General features: G+C 38.0%; 2 protein-coding genes across 2 annotated transcripts in view; one reads left to right on the top strand and one right to left on the bottom strand.

The window, feature by feature from the left end:
• PDE3B (phosphodiesterase 3B) overlaps positions 1-12643 on the top strand; it is a 161956-nt gene extending 149313 nt beyond the window's left edge. Inside the window, exons 13-16 of the mRNA XM_019975147.2 lie at positions 2988-3191; positions 5424-5585; positions 8831-9086; positions 10290-12643. Coding sequence (XP_019830706.2) covers positions 2988-3191; positions 5424-5585; positions 8831-9086; positions 10290-10504 — 837 coding nt within the window. The 3' untranslated portion in view covers positions 10505-12643. The remainder of the gene's footprint in view (positions 1-2987; positions 3192-5423; positions 5586-8830; positions 9087-10289) is intronic.
• The window catches only part of CYP2R1 (cytochrome P450 family 2 subfamily R member 1), a 93566-nt gene that overhangs the window by 37734 nt on the left and 36638 nt on the right, over positions 1-19194 (bottom strand). The gene's annotated exons all lie outside the window — the stretch shown is intronic.

Below are 19194 nucleotides of genomic sequence, written 5' to 3'. Positions count from 1 at the left end.
TTTTTGCTCATTTATTGAAAAGTATTTATTATTTGTTAAGATTAACCCCATCCTTTTGTATTAAACCTCATTCCATTTCAAATCTTTTTGACTCTGGGTAAAAGTAAACTTTATGACCAACTAAATTGCTTTACCATGTTAGAGAAGAAATTTGCTTGTGGAGACAATGAAGATTCATAGTTAGAGAAAGCAGGTAGCAAGTTGCTTTAGCAAAAATTCAAAGAATGTAAGTTACTGCAGCTCTGAATTAGGGGGGAAACGGTCTTCATTTTCTAGTTGTCAAGGTGCCTTCAGTAAAAGCCAGCTGAGGCTTCATTCATTATCTGTTTTACTTGGAATGTTTTCCTCCCTGAAGTTAAGCTTTGCTTGTTGCTATGTGTGTGACCGTCCAGTGTTCTTTCTAAAGTAGAATCTGCCTCTTCCTTACTGCTCCATGATTCTTGCCTCCACAAACCCATGAGGTAGTCAGTCTGTTCACTGGGGTCCAGGAGAGGCCTCCGTCCCCTTATTCTCCAGGTGGGTTTTTCCTTCTTAGGCGATGACTTAGATGGCCTTTCCTCAATCCATTCCCATGTTTACCATGTCTTTAAAGCTTCTAGTATTGTGATTATATCTAGATTCTAATATTGATTCAGATTTCTTTCCATCCTCAGTTTTATATTTCTTTGGTAATGTCAAAGGGCAATTTGGATGCTGCAGGAATTCTGAACTACTGGTTTTTGTTTTCTTGTTTTTTTAACTGATCTCATTAACTGAGAGTTTAAGTCCGGTAGCTTTATAGGACACTCATTATGCACTGTGGTTTATTGACCTGGGAGTTTGATTACTTCTTCATGAACAAAGTTGTTCTGATCATTTATCAGTCTTTATTGGATTTAAACATGAGTTAGTTAAATCACTTTTATATGTAAGTTGACTTCTTAGCAAGTCTTTGACGTTGAACATGTTCAGTGTTTTAATTTGACACGTATATTGTAATATGATTACCACCAGAGCAATAGCTAACACCTCCATCACATCACATAATTAACTTCTTGGTGTGTGTGGTAAGAATATTTAAAATCTAGTCTTTAGCAACTTTTTAGTTCATAATATAGGATTGTATAATCACAATGCTGTACATTAGATCTCCAGAACTTATTCAACTTTAAAATATATATATTTATTTACTTGGCTGTGCTAATTCTTAGTTGCTGCCCACAGGATCTTTTTTTTTATTCCATAATACATAAGTTTTATTGAAGTATAGTTGACTTACAATGTTTCAGCAAGGTGATTCAGTTATACATGAACCACATATATTATTTTTCAGATCGTTTTCCATTATAGGGTTCTTACAAGATTTTGACTGTAGTTCCCTGTGCTGTACAGTAAATGCACACAGGATCTTTGATCTTCGTTGCAGCATACAGGATCTTTAGTTGTGGCATGGGGATCTCATTCTGTGCTCCCTGCATTGGGAGCATGGAGTCTTAGCCACTGGACCATCAAGGAAGTCCCATTCATCTTCTGAATGCATGTTTGTGCCCTTAGACCACTGTCTCCCAATTTCCCCATCTTCTTGTAACCACCTAGTTCTACTGTAAATAGAGTTCAGTTTTAGATTAAACATAAGTGATATCAGCATTTGTCTTTTTCTGTCTAACTTATCTCACTTAGCATATTGTTGTCAAGGTCCATCCAGGCTAGGATGCCCTTCCTTCTCATGGCTAACAAATACTCCACTCTGTGTATATATATTGCATCTTCTTTATCTATTCACCCACTGATGGACATATATTTTTTTCAACCTTTTTGTGACCCAAAGTTTAAATCATCACTGCTAACATTAAAATCAAATGATGTTTTAAAAAAAATCAAATGGTAAATATCTATGTTTATATCTAGACTATAATTAATTTTTACAGATCTGTAAAATGACCTAACTAGGCTCAGAATATGCATTGTAGCTGAGATTATACAATATTCTTATCTGTCTTTTTTCATTAGAAAGTGCCATGAAAATAGGGACAGTGTTTTTATTTTTTATTCTCAGCCTTTAGCACTAGCTATAAGAGTTCTTTTAATAATTACTATGCTTGGGGGACTTCCCTGGCAGTCCAGGGGTTAAGACTTCCCTTTCCAATGCAGAGGTGTGGGGGTTCGATCCCAGGTCAGACCTAAGACCCCACATGCCTTGTGGCCAAAAAGGAAAAAGAAAACAATACATAAAACAGAAGCAAATTAAACATCTTAATTACCATGCATATTTAATAATTTAAAAAAATTTTTACTTGTGAGAGATGGAAGAAGCTTTAAAAATTCTGTAATCCAGTGATTTTTAGAATCTATATTCCCAAATCCTAGACTACTGAGGAGGTACCTCAGGGTCTTCCACTGAAGTGAAATGGGAAATACAGTGCCTAGATCTACACCACTTGGACAGAGGATTTGTGCTTTTACCTGTTTGATACTTCTCTGACTCCCAGGTCCTGTGTCAGCTGGGAGTATAGGATGTGCCTTTCTCATACTTACGGGTCTCCAGCTCACCATGCACAGAATATTCTGGGTTCCTCTGCTTAAGTCACCACCACCATTCATTCCATGCTAACTAAAGAATAGTAATATATCCCGAAACCTGCTCTCTCTGTCCCTGATGATTTTATTTACAGAAGCTTTATCTGAGAAGTTTCACTGCTTTAAGGAAGCAGACCTCAAATATCAACTTTATATCTCTTGGTAGGCAGCATGGTGTCTGCAAGGAAGATGAACCTTGGAGACAAATTACCCTTTCACTTACTAGCTATGAATGCTGGAAAAGTGTACCTTATCCTCTTTGCACTTCAGTCTAATCCTTTATCAAATTATCAACCCTTCTACACAAGTATTAAAATGCCTGGCATGTAATAGATACTCATTGTATTCTTCCAACATGATCCTAACTCTGTTTATTACTAAAGTTCAATATCTTTTGAGATGCCTGCCTCATTTTTCTTGTTCCTTTTTAGGCAGTCTTATACAACGACAGATCTGTTTTGGAAAATCATCATGCTGCATCAGCCTGGACTCTATATCTTTCTCGTCCAGAATACAACTTCCTTCTTAATCTTGACAATGTGGAATTCAAGCGCTTTCGTTTTTTAGTCATAGAAGCAATCCTTGCCACAGATCTTAAAAAGCATTTTGATTTCCTTGCTGAATTCAATGCCAAGGTTTGTTATGCAAATTAATTCCTGGTTTCAAAGCAGAAATTATTGTCGATGTTACTGACAAAAGGTATTTTTTTAACGTTAAGTCAGAATATCACTCATGAAGTCATGATAAATCTGGTAAGACAATATATATGCCACTATTAAAAAAATTATAACATGTCCAAAAATAACGATTGCTTGTGACATTTCCAATTATGTCAGTTGAAGCTTTCAGGGACAGATTTGAGAAAGTTATGCACAGTGCCAAGAAAGGCATTTTATGAAATTAAATATGTGTTTCTAAGAAGCCAGTTATTCCTGCTTTGCTGTACCTGTTTCCCTTCTCTATGTTGTGAAGTGTTTAACTGGCTGGTGTGGGAATGGAGAAGTACTTGAGAATGAAGCACTCATTGAATTGCTGTCTATTAGGACTGCCCACTGCGTGCAGTCATCCTAGTTAAGAATAAGGCATACACAGGCTGAAGTTGCTGTCCTCACAGAGCTCACATTCACCATGGAATTGATCACTGCCATTGTGTGATGGTGGTACTAATGGGAGCGTGTTGTATCCCTCAGAGGTTGGGGTGAAAAACCGTTGAGAACCACTGCTTTAGATTCCTGAGGGAAAGAGGCCCCATATTTTGCAGGCAGGAAACCATTGTTTTCTTGATAACATCCTTGCCCTAAAGGAAGGTGTTACCTTCAGGGTAGAGGGGCTGGGTGTCAAAGGAGTACACACTTAACCTCCTGGAAGGAGGCCTGTATGTGTCACTGTTGTGATATTGATAAATGAAAAAAAAATTTATGAAAATTTTTATGAAAAATTTATGAAAAAAAATCAGCACAATATCAGTTTGCCTTTAAACTTACTTCATAGCTGTGTAGCTCTATTAATTTAATTTTTATTTTTACTTAAAATTCATTTAAACGCTTAAGTCATAGTAAGTAAACAGAAGTTCTTTTTACAGGTGAAAGATTAGCCCAAAACTTTGGAATCTGTGTTCCTCAGAGATATCTGTTTGTAGTCTCAGGAAAATGTCACATGAGTGACACATGGGGAACAGCTTGCAGATCTTAGTTCCCTGAGCAGGGATTGAACCCAGGCCTTGGCAGTGAAAGCAGAGTCCTAACCACTGGACTACCAGGGAATTCCCTAGACTACATACTTTCAATCTTAAGAGCTCGCCTTTCTTTTAACTGTTTTCTGTGGTGGTGGTCTACATAGAGTTCCTTTAACAAAATGGGTGGATGCCAGGGAATTCCCAGGAGGTCCAGGTTCAATCTGCTAGGGAACTAAGATCCCTCAAGTCATGCAGCACAGCCAAAAAAAAAAGGAGGGAGGATGGTGGATGCCACTAAAAATCTAATATTACAGTACAGTTCCAAAGTCACTAATCTGGCCCTCTCACTTTATTTCTTACAAGAGAAATTTGAGTTCTTGAAAGGCATGGTAATTTGCCTGATAACTACCATTTATTTAAATAACAATGTTAGCGTTTACTATGAACTGTGCATTTTTCATTCGTTAATCCTCAGGCAATACAACTAGATTGATATTATTTTTCCTATTTTATAGATGAAGAAAGATAGACTCAAAGAGCTCAAGTAATTTTTCCAGCATTACTCAATGATTGGTAAATCATACTAAGGCAGGATTTAGAACCATAGAGATCAGCTTTTAAGACTTGTATTCTTTCAGCTATATCACTGTGCCTTTTGCAGTTAGATCTTTAAGCATGCCTTTCTGAGACAAATAGTTACAATTCTTATATGATTTGCTTTTGCATATACATATATATTTTATGTCATATATACTAATATGTACAATATACAATATACACAAATTATAATTTTCTGCAGTAATCACAAATATTGAAACTCATGGTTTGTTCTGCTTGTATAATACAGTGCTCTACTTCCACTGAAACAAAGCTGTAAATGACACTTCAAAGAGAAATTTAACCCATAGAGGTACATGTCATGGCACAAACAAAAGAAACATTTATTGAAATTCCTTCCTGTCCAGAGGACAGGAAACAGTTTTAAGATAATCCAGTAAAAAACAAAAGTTGGGGAATTCCCTGGCAGTCCAGTGGTTAGGACTCCATGCTTTCACTGCCATGGGTGAGGATTCAAACCCTAATCAGGGAACTAAGATACCACAAGCCAAACAGCGCAGCCAAAAATAAACAAAACAAAAAACAGACTCTTGTGCCCTCAGTACCTACAATAATTCTGTTTTTCCAATGATAGGCCAATGATGTAAATAGTAACGGTATAGAATGGAGTAATGAAAATGATCGCCTCTTAGTGTGCCAGGTGTGCATCAAACTGGCAGATATTAATGGCCCAACCAAAGTTCGAGACTTGCATTTGAAATGGACAGAAGGCATTGTCAATGAATTTTATGAGCAGGTAAGTTGAAACATGGGATTGGTGGGACTTTTAAGAGCTGTCATCTGAAGACACTGCCTTTTGGATTTGGACAGCTACATTAAATACTTGAAATGAGTTGCTTTAACCAAAAATGGTTAGAAATTGTTGCATTTGCTCTGGTTTTAATATTGTCTCAGCTCCTTTGCCTTTGTTGCTAAAATTGAAAGACAGAAGTTAAAAAAAAAAAAAAAGTAATAGCTTATTGTCAATCTGGAGTAGGTTGAATATACTCCAGTCTAGAGCTAAGGGAAGACTACATTATGATTCCAAGATCCCTTTCAACCTTGAAAACCTATATAACCTAAGCATAATGTATTTCCAAAAGAAGCTGTTTAGTTGATTCAGCATATATTTAGACTGTATTTTTAAAGTATCAAGCCATTTTCAACTCTGCTATAGAAAGACTGCCTTAGAAACATCAACTGGGTTGATGGGTTATGTAGGATCAAAGTCCTGGCAAAGGGTAAGAAATCAGAGCTAGAAATGGGGACAAAGTAGACACTCAGTGGCTTTCAGGGTTCTAAGATATCAACATGCTGTTTTCTCATGGGTTTTTAAATGTTGTCTTTAAAATGATCCTACTATTTTGCAGTCTTTACCTATTTTTTTGTACAATTTTGAGGCTCCCTACACTGTAGAAAAATACTGATTTCCCCACAAGTCTAATGTTACATTATCTCAAATACAAAATAACAAATACATACTCTTAACTGGAATTGTATTCCTTGGGAATCCTTACTAGACCCTGATCAAGAAAGATCAAGAGGTTTACCAAGTAAACTTCTGGGTCAGGGCTTTCTCACCATGAGTTGCTACTCTGGTAGGAGTGACGCACTGCATACTTACAAACCATGCACACTTATCTGTTACACCTTGTCACACCCAGACTGTACTGAGTGACCAGCAAATGTACCATGTCTTTCACCTACCTTAGCTAAACATCCCAATAAAATAGTGTATACTGTGCTGTTTACAAGTTAACAAAATACCATACTGTGTAATTATGAAAACAGATTAGTAAAATCTTAGTAATAATCTTAGAATAATTTTCACTGATACATTTGAACTAAATTATGTATAATTTTAAGAAATAAAGTTATAAATATTTAATTTGTAGATTGCAGTATGTATAGTGGTTTGCATATTCCTATCCTCATTCTCAGAGATAATTGAAGACTGCCTCAGGCTTCAGTTCATATTCACAAAAGAATTTTATGCTAGGGAAAATTCTGTCTTTATATTATCTGTACAAACATTAGTAATAAAGTGGTAGAAAATGCCCGTTTTAGAAAATCCACTAATTCAGTGAAAGAAAATGAGATAATTTCATTTAGATGCATTTTATAATATATCTTTAAAGTATAGAGATTAATTCTTATTAAGCAAACTTGGAAGCCATGCCTGAGGTTGAATCCTGGCTCTTCTTCCTTACCAGCAATGTGACCTTGGGTAAGTTACTTAACCTCTCTGTGCCTCAATTTCCTCATTGAGAAAACAGGAATATTGATGGTACCTACCTCATAAGGTTGCTTTGTGGATTAAGTGAATTAATACATGTCAAGTTCTTATAACAGTTTTCTGACACATAAGTGCTCAATAAAATATTATAATTCCAGGTCACACAAAAAAACAATATTTCAGACAGTTTCACTTAATCTTTCTAAGTTTCATTATTCCTGTGTCAAAGGAGAAAAATGATATACTTGATAACCCTAACACAGTGGTCATGAAGGTTAAATGTATATAGGAAGTCAGCCCTCATCAAAACCATCAGATTTCCTTCTGTCTTGTTATGCTATTCAGCTTTCTTTAGATACGGATGCAAATTTCTAACCTTGCTCAACCTTTTTTTTAATTAATTTCATTATACTGTCTTTATTTGTACTTCTATAGCCATTACATCAGGCTTCCTTGATAGCTCAGTTGGTAAAGAATCCACCTGCAATGCAGGAAGATCCTCTGGAGAAGGGATAGGCTACCCACTCCAGTATTCTTGGGCTTCCCTTGTGGCTCAGCTTGTAAAGAATCCTCCTGCAAGGCGGGAGACCTGGCTTCAATCCTTGGGAAGATCCCCTGGAGAAGGGAAAGGCTACTCACTCCAGTATTCTGGCCTGGAGAATTCCAAGAGGTTGCAAAAAGCCCATTACATGCCATGGGCTTAGAAAAACCAAACTCCTATTTAAAAGTCAAATGTACGAAACTGTAGAATCCTATGAATAAACCCACCTAGATACATTTTTTAAATATTATTAATGTTCATCCTCACAGGAAACAAAGCCATGTAAGTTTTTTAATCTCAGGACAGTTTCTGGTTGTCTCCTCAGGATTGTGTTGGCTCAGCACAGATACACACTGCTTGCCTACAGAACTTGTGCACTGTGAAGAGTCTTCACCCTCCACCAGTTCAGATACTCGGCACTAAAATGTTAATATTGTTACTACTGTTTGAGGACTGCTCAGCACCGTGCTCAATATATACTGCTTGTCATCCTATAGCAACCCTGTAGATGATTATTCACATCTTACACGTGAATTAGGTATAGAGCTGGCCCAGCACCACACAGGCTGTAGGCAGCAAAGGAGGTTCTGAAATCATGTGTCTGATCTCCAGCTGTGCTCTCCAGAGCCCTGGGGACCACAGATCGCCGGCCAGGCAGTTGGGGCAAATCCTCACCTCAAACACAATTGCTCTACCTCTTTCTGTTTTACATATTCTAATTTAGATTCATTAAAGGGTTCTGCTGTTACAAAAAAAAGGGAGATGTTGAAAAGCATTAGAAAAGTCAACTCTACATTTGAGGTACAACTGCAACAAAAAATGTTTCTATTATACCATCTCCCCCCTAGGGGAAAGAGGATCTATGTCTGATACTATAGAATTTTGACAGTTTATATAGAATTTATATATTCTAGTAGTATAATTTTGATTTGTTCATAACTATTTGCTTAACTTAGTTGAAAAGATGTATATTTTTCTTGCTGCCTGTATATCAACCATACTGGTTGACTGGGAGTGTGAGAATAAAGTCTTGTTTAGGATTTTTCAAATAGTAGAAAAAGTTTTATAGTTGGAATGACAGAGTAATTTTCATTGATACTTCTTTCTAAAAATTATTTTGAGTTAGACTGTTCTTGATTAAAAAAACCTCAAGGTAAATTTTAACAACAAAGCTCAGTGATTCTCTCAGCAGTTAAAGATGTACTTTCCTTTTTAATATGATCAGGGAGATGAAGAAGCAAATCTTGGTTTGCCCATCAGTCCCTTCATGGATCGTTCTTCTCCTCAACTAGCAAAACTCCAGGAATCTTTTATCACCCACATAGTGGGTCCCCTGTGTAACTCCTATGACGCTGCTGGTCTGCTACCGGGTCAGTGGATAGAATCAGAAGAGGACGATGATACTGAAAGTTGTTATGAGGAAGAAGATGCTGAAGAATTAGATACAGAGGATGAAGAAATAGAGGACAATCTAAATTCTAGTAAGAATATAGGGATACTGTCGTTTCTTTAATGTTGTTAATTGCAAATGTCCATTTAATTTGGATTTGGGTCTTTCCTTTTAAAGATACAGTAGTTATATCTTAAGTACTGTCTAAGTGTGCAGACTGAATAATCTCGGTTTGAGTAGCTACTGCTTGGGCACTATGTGAATGCTATCATACAACAAGCATTCTGAGTTAAAGCAGCATCTCTGGAGATGCTGTCCTCCAGCCAGTGCTCTTCAGCAGGCTCTGCCTGTGCACGCATGATGGAGCTGTTGCCAAATCTGAACTTAGGTGAGGTGGCTGGTCTCAAGGACTAGTCCTCCTTTGCCTAACCCCTTCTCACACCATGCACTCCTGTTAACATACCCTTCATATAGACTTGGGAATAGTTCATTCAACCCAGTTGGGAGAAGAGGAAAATATATACTCTTTTGACTCTGAGGAAAACCAAGCTTTATAGCATTATGGCTTTGAAGTACCAAATTGTAAGGCATAGTTTTTCTATATAAAGCAATATAAACCAACGAGTGTAAATGGAAGATGAAAAAGACATCATTGTCACCTTTGCAACTATAAATTAAACTAGTTATTTGCTCTTTAATGTAGGGTTTAAATTATATCTAGCTGTTTTTGTTTCCCAAGCATGCTATATAAATCAGAACAGATAACATAGCGTGGAACAAGATAATAAAAGAACTTTTCCCCACCCTACCTTGTATTCAGGAGTAGCATAGTGAAGAGTAATTGTATGGCATTTCCATCTGATGTCATCTTGGGAAAGTTGACTTGTAAAAATTATTTATGCTCACCAAAGTTTTGATAATTGTGTTTAATTCAACACATTTTTAAAAAATCCCTTAGAAGGATGGTTTTTAACTTTGCATTATTATCATTTGAAATTTCAATACTATCCTCCTTTTGCCCCACAACTCCCACCCCCACCATCTTCCCTAATACCTTAACTTATTTTTATCCATAATACTTAACACTATCCAACACACGAGTGTCTTGCTTCTTTGCTTATCTAGGTCTTCCCACTAGAAGGAGAGCCCCATGGTGCAGAGATTATTTTAATCTTACTATAACTTTAAACCCAGTGCTTAAATAAATGCCTGGGATGTAACAGGCGCTCAGATATTTATTGAATGATTGAATCATATTGCTATGATTAGAATACACATGTGTTAAATTTCACAGAACCACAAAGACGGAAAGGCAGACGGCAAATATTTTGTCAGCTAATGCACCATCTCACCGAAAACCACAAGATATGGAAGGAAATCATAGAGGAAGAAGAGAAATGTAAAGCTGATGGGAATAAACTGCAGATGGAGAATTCTTCCTTACCTCAAGGAGATGAGATTCAGGTCATTGAAGAAGCAGATGAAGAGGAAGAGAGACAGCTGGAATAAAAGAAAAGGCATGTTGAAGAAGTGCCTTGGGCCATGCCTTATGTCGATGTCATTGCCCAGTGCTCACCACCCTGACTTGGAGCTGACCGCTCCTAGGTCGACAGGCCCTAACACTGTGAGAGGATCCTTGCTGTGCCAGCGTTTCCCACTCCCATGCACTTTTTCACCACACGGATGAAAAGTATCCTTAAGAGCTTGGTTTCAGTTGACTTGTGTTGCCAAGCCCATACTCAGTGCTTTTACTGGTGTATAAATACTTTGTCATAATACTGCTTTGCTGAGTAGAAGGCTTTTATTGTTCATGAGGCAGGAGCTGTACCTAAAAACTCAAGTAATTCACTGTAGTTTCCTAAGTGGCCAACTTTCTGCTTTCTTAAAGACATGATTTAAAAAAAAGAAAAAACAACAAGGGAATTCCACTCGGCGCCTTCACTGCTATGGCCCAGGTTTAATCTCTGCTTGAGTTCAGTCCCCGGCCAGGGAACTAAGATCCTGCAAGCCGCTCAGCACAGCCAAAAACAAACAAAAAACCCCCAAACAAAAAGCCCCACAAAACAGGATTCATATTGTATTTCCAAATGTGTCTTTTATGTCTTTGACTGTTTTGGGGGAGGTGGGGAGGAGCAGTCTCTGTCTATCTAAAAAGAGAAATCCAGTGTTGCCTTCCTGAGGGGTCTGTTTAATGCAGTACACTGTTCGGTGTTCTCCAGCTAGGTTTATCCATGAAGGACTGAGTAACCTTTGTTATATTTAACAAAACCCAGGTGCATCAATTTTTGATGCTTTTTACTGTTTTGTTTTTAAATCTACTACTACGTGTATGTTCTTTCTCAGAGTATTCAGGTTTGCCGTGGACATCTGAAGTCTGAATTCCAGTCTTATCAATTTTATATTCCATGGTTGAATTTTAAAGCTGTTTAGGTTTAACAATGAAGGAATTTTATTCTTTAGTCAAAACTGTTCTTATTTTTACTCTTGCTCAGGATTAGTATTTGTAAACACTGAGTTTAATATAAACACAAATTTGTCAGAAGAAAAACAAAAACCTGTCCTAATATTGACATTAACCTTTTATGAAACAAGCATTATTCTCTCTTCTTGAATTTGAGACTAATTAAAGCCAAGGAAAAGGAGATGTCTGTCTTTTGCCTTACTACAAAAATCAGATGCAATTAATCGTATCAAAGATAAAGAACAAATGAAATAGTGTGTGCTCTAAAGGTCACATGTTGAATAAGTAATTGAATATGTGCTTAATCTTTAGATCCCTATCTTGGGTGTCATGTGTTTAGTTACTATAAAACCCATGTTCATCTTTCTGTTAATCTCCTTTTGCCTTGAGACTACACAACAGAAATGACCTATGACTACTCAGTACATCTGGAGCCCAACTACAAGTCTAGTTTCTGAGATAAAGTAAATGATGGGAGTACTTATTTAATTTTTATATTAAAAGTATTAAATATTTTGGTAATACCATTTACACAAAAGCATATTAAGATAATTCAATGAACCATATTTACAATGTTTATAAACTTGCTAGGGTCCAGATATATACCCTGGTTGTGAAAAATTTTTGAATATATAAAGTACAAGCCAGAATGATAGCAAGATGGTAGGCCAATATTTTCCATTATTCTTAAGAGACCATATTATATTTTGAATCCATGTGGCTTTGGAAAATAAGTTATGTAACATTTTTTGTTTTCCAAGATAACTCCTTTTTTAAAATTAATTTTTATTAGCGTATGGTTGATTTACAACAGTGTGCTGGTTTCTGCTGTATGGCAGAGTGAGTCAGTTATACATATACCCACTCTTTTAGGTTCTATTCCCATATAGGTCATTACAGAGTATTGAGTAGAGTTTCCTGTGCCAGGTAATTCCTTTAAAGTATGATGTCAGCAAGCAATTTTTTAACTATCTAGATTATATAGCTTATCTGAAAGATATCAGTTAAGGACCCATGGAAGTGTTGAAAGTTTTGATCCTGTATAATATCAGAATATTTAATGAATCACTAAGCTTTATTTATTTGATACTTTGAGTGCTGAACTCCTTCCTACTATTTTTGCTACCATTGTCACATCATTGTAAACCGGTCCCTCATTACTGAGTAATAAAATTGTATCTAATTTACTGAGTTTGCCCTTACAGTGTATATATCCTTTGCTTCTGTTTTTCTAGAGTACATTTTCTGTCCTGCAGAAATACATTTCTGCTACTGAAAAGTACATATATATATATAAAAATTCATACACATGCATATGTACATAATGAGACAAATTTCCTTACTATTTTACTAAAACATTGTATTGGGTTTTTTAATGTATATTTTTATTTTCTCAAAAGCAGCATGTTTTTATGCTATTATAATGATATTACTGAAAACTCATTAAGTTAACCTTTAAATTATTTAACCTTTACTAAGTAATTGACATATATTAAAATAACCCAAATACTAAAAAAGTATTCTTCCTGAAACTTAAATTCATAAATTGTAAGAAATGAATGTGAGTGTATGTTAAGTATAAACAGCACTAGTAGATGGAATCTTACTTGAGAAATTGCAGCCAGTCGTATTGCAGGTCCTATTTTGGTTATTAATGAGACTAATTTTTTAATTAGAATCATTTTCATCATGAATTCGCTGTTTTAAGTCACTGGTCTTACAAATAATCTTGTAGTGCTATAATATCTGTGTGTTTACTGACATTTTTCTCCATAAAAGGCTATTTTTTAAAGTTACTTCATGATTTGAAGACTGTTCTGCTCTTCTCACTCTGATGCTGTTAAATTTTTATACTTATTTTTATAAGAATCCTAGGAATTCTGGCACTGCTTCAGTCTCTGTCTATATTGCATCATCTCATAGGAACAACCTTCACAGAAGAGATGAGTAGAGCCAAGCCATTCTTTACTGTAGCTGCCAGGCCAGTCAGCAGCTCTAGAGGGTGTTTGTTGGGGGTTGGGGGAGCAGTGACTGTTTTGTGGAGCAGGGATGAAAGTGTCCCAGAGATTTTAATGCTGAGAACTGAAGACTTAATGAGTTAGCTCAGAGGTGATACCTTGTGGACAGAGAATAACAGCATGTGTAGAGGCCAGGAGAAGAGAAAGCATACCCACCTTGGAGGAGCCAAGAGATTTAGGGTAGCTGGGACTTAAGAGTGCAAGAAGGAATGGTAGAGAGAAGGTGGTTCATGAAGGGCCTTTTAAAGCACAACAGGACACTTAAAACCCTTTCAATTTTTCCCCATTTCCCTTTGGAATAAAGTTTAATCTGTAAGTGACAATTAGATTCACATTTTGTGAGGATCATTCAACTAACATACCATGTTGAGTGGAAGAGTAAGATTAGATATGGGGAAACCTCAGTGATCTAGATAGACTAGGATGGGTTGTAGGACAACAGTAAAGCAAATGGACTTAAGATTTAAAACATAGAATCAATTTGCCCCAATTAATTGGATGTGATGGTAAGAAAGATGATGAGAGTAACTTTCAGGTTTCTGATCTGGACAACTGTCAGTGTCATTCACAGAGGTAGGGTATGCCAGAGAAGGAGATTTTGGATGTGATAGTGAGGTGTGTATGTGTTCTGTTGGTTCTCTCTCTCTCTGGAGAACTTTGACAAAACAGCCAAACACAAGGAAACAGACGTAGGAAAGAATAGCAGAAATAGCCGATTTAGACGTCCCAATATCTTCAGACTATACATCGCATTATCAAAAACAATACAAAATAATGACGTATGAAATGTTTAAGAAAATATGGAATGACAAAGGTGAACAAGCAGTAAGAAATTTTAAAAGTATCCAAACTTCTCAGCACCAACAATGGAAACCAGAAAAGACTACATTATCTTCTCATACTCACGATGTGTTAGGCGTTATTCTTAGTGATAACTTCAATATGTGATAAAAAAAATATGTAAGATGCTTAAATCACAATCCTTATAATGTAGGTATATTATTGTCACAACCCTCATAATGTAGGTATATTTTTGTCACAACCTTTATAGGTATTATCATCTGTTTTGTAGGAAATTCACCAGGTACATAAAACAAATGTACTTATCTGTTAGTCTCAAAGATGCATAAATCAAAAGTTGGTAGAACTTTTTTGATAGAGAAAATGGACAAATCTACAACTCAAGCAGGAGACCTAACACTCAGTAAGTTAAATAGACCAGAAATTAGTAAAAATAGCACAATGAACAGTCTTGATTTGTTGGACATACACTGAACCTCAAATCCAACAAAGAATATTTTGTTAAACATTGAAGGAACATTTATAAAAGTTGACCACAGGAACTGTATTCAATATCCTTAATAATATCCTAATGGAAAAGAAAAAAAAGTTGACCACACGCTTGTCTATAAAACAAGTTTCAATAAATTTCAAAGATGTATCAAACCATGTTCCATGATCACAAAACAATTAATTAGAAATAAATAGCAAAGAACTCTGAAAACTATGAATGCTGGATAGATTTAAGAAATTGCTCCTAAATAACTTCAGAGTCAAAAATGGTAACAGGAGGGCGCTAGTGGTAAATAGCTGCCTGCCAATGCAAGAGATGTGGAGTTCGATCCCTGGGTCTGGAAGATCCCCCGGAGAAGGAAATAGCCCACTCCAGTACTCTTGCCTGGAAAATTCCATGGGCAGAGGAGCCTGGTGGGCTACAGTGCTTGGGGTCATGAAGAGTCAGACATGGCTGAGCACACGCATGCACCCATTTCACAGGTGAGGAAAACAAGACAGAGACCACATGACTAGAAGCGAAAGAAGAGGACAAACGGGAAAACTGGCAGGGAACTACTGTACGTGGATGACCTTCCCTCTTGGCCTGTTGCTACACCTGAGAACCTTGCTCTGGAGGGGTCCTTCGAGTTCTCTACTATGAAATGTTCTCATTTCCTTTCATAGCCTTTCACAGGCTCTTCACCTGGGAAGCTTTCTAAACCTGATGCCCAGGCTACAAACCAGACCGGTTTAATCAGAATGTGGAGGAAAGGGTGGAACTTAGGTATCAGCATTTTGCAAAAGTCCCACGAGGTTCCAGTGAGCATCCAAGGTTGAGAATCAATAAACTAGAAGTGCATGAGGGGTGGGCATGAAGGAGGAACACCCAGATCTGCCTTACCCTGCCTGTCACCCCCACCATCTTCTATCACCTGCTCCTCAGGTACCTCCTCCCTGTCCTAGGGCTGCTGCTGAAGCTCCAGTCAGGACACACCCCTTAACTGCTTTCCCCTACATTTGCTGTCCCCTTCCTGTTGACGGCCCAAAGGGACTCTGCAGGTTAAACATTCACAGCCAGGAATTCCTGAGCACTCCTGTGGTTAGGACTGTGTGCTTCCACGCTGGGGGTATGGGCTGGATTCTTGGTCGGGAATCCTGTAAGCTTGGAGGTGTGGGGGGCAGGGGGGGGGGGTGAATTCACAGCCATCTCTAGGTGCCCTGGATTAGTCTGTCAGACAATGGCAGAAACTGTTCTTGCTCCTGATTCTAATGGAATAAGTTACAGTAAATGGTCTTCTAAGAAGCCCAGTCTCCTTAGACAAATGGAAGTAGGCAAGGGCTGCCTCTAATGGGATGAAGGACCAGAAATGAGCTGTCTAAATGGAGTGGTGTCAAAGCAGCTGCTGTATTAAGTGAAAGACACTGAAGGCTTCAAATCCTTCTTGTTAACTGGACACTCCCGGTGAGGAGGTGCAGCAAAAGAGACCTGCAGAACCCAGGCTTCAGGCTCCAGGGTGGGATTTCCAATTAGAAAAGGCCCCAAGGGAGATGTTGTGGGCAGAGGTCACCAGTTCCCCATTTACTTCCTATATCCTTCCTTTGCCCCGTCTTCCCACCCTCACCCCTGCTCTGCCCTAGTGTTTGAAAAGATTTCTTGGAGTCATATTCTTACTTAGTTTAAGAGGGAATTTCTGTCCCAAACCCCTCCTCTGGGCTCCGGTGTCCTCCACTTGAGTGTTAAGAGCAGCCGAGATTACGATGCCTGATACCTCCTGGCACTGTTCCGTTCTGGGAACCAGGACTCTCAGGAGTCACTTATCAGGAAACATTTTTCATGTCCATAATCTTTCCCATTAAGAGGGATGCTGCTCAGCACTGTTTATCCATTATTAATTCACTCATTCAACAAATATTTTCAACACCAACAAGGTGAATCTCCTGTTTCTTCTACAAGTACTGGACAGCCCAGGAGCAGAGATAAGTATGTGCACATGGCAGGACACTCACTGGAGTTGCAGCTCAAATGCTACACAGAGATGTCACTGACAAAAATCCCTTGTCGATATGCTCAAGTTCATGCTCATTTGATCATGGGCAACCACATGGATTTAGAAAAGGCAGAAGAACCAGAGATCAAATTGCCAACATCCGTTGGATCATCGAAAAAGCAAGAGTTCCAGAAAAACATCTGCTTTATTGACTATACCAAAGCTTTTGACTGTGTACACCACAACAAACTCTGGGAAATTCTTAAAGAGATGGGAATAGCAGATCACCTGACTTGCCTCTTGAGAAATCTGCATGTAGATCAGGAAGCAGCAGTTAGAACTGGACATGAAACAACAGACTGGTTCCAAGTAGGGAAAGGAGTTAAGTCAAGGCTGTATATTGTCACCCTGCTTATTTAACTTATATGCAGAGTACATCATGAGAAATGCTGGGCTGGAAGAAGCACAAGCTGGAATCAAAATTGCTGGGAGAAAATCAATAACCTCAGACATGCAGATGACACCACCCTTATGGCAGAAAGTAAAGAAGAACTAAAGAGCCTCTTGATGAAAGTGAAAGGACAGTGAAAAAGTTGGCTTAAAGCTCAACATTCAGAAAACTAAGATCATGGCATCCAGTCCCATCACTTCATGGCAAATAGATGGGAAAAGAGTGGAAACAGTGTCAGACTTTTTTAGGCTCCAAAATCACTGCAGATGGTGACTACAGCCATGAAATCAAAAGGCGCTTGCTCCTTGGAAGAAAACCTATGACCAACTTAGCATATTAAAAAACACAGATATTACTTTGCCAACAAAGGTCTGTCTAATCCAAGTTATGGTTTTTCCAGTAGTCACACATGGATTTGAGAGTTGAACTATACAGAAAGCTGAGTGCCGAAGAATTGATGCTTTTGAACTGTGGTGTTGGAGAAGACTCTTGAGAGTCCCTTGGACTGCAAGAAGATCAAATCAGTTAATCCTAAAGGAAATCAGTCCAGATTATTGGAAGGACTGATGCTGAAGCTGGAACTCCAATACTTTGGCCACCTGATGGGAAGAACTGACTCCTTGGAAAAGACCCTGATGGTGGGAAAGACTGAAGGCGGGAGGGGAAGGGGACAATAGAGAATGAGATGGTTGGATGGCACCACCGACTCAATGGACATGGGTTTGGGTGAACTCCGGGAGTTGGTGATGGACAGGGAGGCCTGACGTGCTGCAGTCCATAGGGTTGCAAAGATTCAGACACGACTGAGCGACTGAACTGAACTGACTGAATCATATTATTTGCAGTATGTAAGGAGACTTCTGGGAGGAAAAAGTTAGACTGTGGTCATTCCCCTGGTTGATGTGACGATTATCTTGCACTTATACAAATATGTAATCGTTATGTTGCACATATGAAACAAATATGCTAACTATGGCTATAAAAAAAAAAAGACCTAGTAAGTGGTGAGGGGAAACCAGTATTGTAGACACAAACACTTTCTGCTTATGTGTGCCAGACTAATTTCTAGACCCCATCTGCTGGCAGACATTGGACACTTACACTGTATACATCGATTACACTGAATACCGCTTACACTGAATACGTCGATTTCAGAAATGGACAGGACAGAGTTTGCCTGTAAAGGTCCACCTGTTATAGCTGAACTTGGCAGGAAAAGGTAGACAGTAATACCTGCAACGCCTTAACCTTCTGAAGACAACACTGAGACAATTTAGGGATTGAATGAGAGATAGAAAAGAGAAAGGTCTGATTGCCTACCTTTCCTTTCTGGAAAACATTGTCTCCAGTGGTTTAGACCACCTTTTTGGAACCATATGACCTCTGGCCACAGTTGTCTGATCCAAGAATTTACACCAAACCCAAATTCTAACCCATAGATTAAGCTTTAGTCCATCACATTCCTCCTTAAGAATTTGGACTAGTAAGGAACTATCAGATAAGAGATGCTGGACTAAAAGGTCATTGCAATGGGTCTAATTCATATGTTGAAACCTAATCCCCAGTGAGATGATGTTTGGAAGTGGGCCTTTGGGAGGCAGTTAGGCCAAGAGGGCTATTATGCACAGAAGGATTAACATCAGAAAATTTGGGAAGTTCCCTGGCAGTCCAGTGGTTATGAGTGCCATGGGCTCAGGGTTCAGTCTCTACTCAGGGAACTAAGATCCCACAAGCTGCTTGGTGCACCCCCTCAAAAAATTTTTTTATTAATGTAATTAAGCACTTTAACCAATTAAAGGAGAAGAAAGAATTACTACCTCGATAAATGCAAAAAATAATAAAAGTCAATCATTTAAGAAAAAGAAGAGGAATGAAAAAAGAATGGATGAATGGAAGAGAGGGAAAAAATATCAACCTAAAACGTAAGTTTGGGGGGTATGCATAAAAGAAATGACAGTGTCCCATATTTAACAATGAAATGTCAGTCATTCCCTCAAACAGACAAG

Source organism: Bos indicus, chromosome 15 (genome assembly GCF_029378745.1).
Source record: "Bos indicus isolate NIAB-ARS_2022 breed Sahiwal x Tharparkar chromosome 15, NIAB-ARS_B.indTharparkar_mat_pri_1.0, whole genome shotgun sequence".
Lineage (NCBI taxonomy): Eukaryota > Metazoa > Chordata > Mammalia > Artiodactyla > Bovidae > Bos > Bos indicus.
This window is presented reverse-complemented; position numbering and strand designations above follow the sequence as displayed.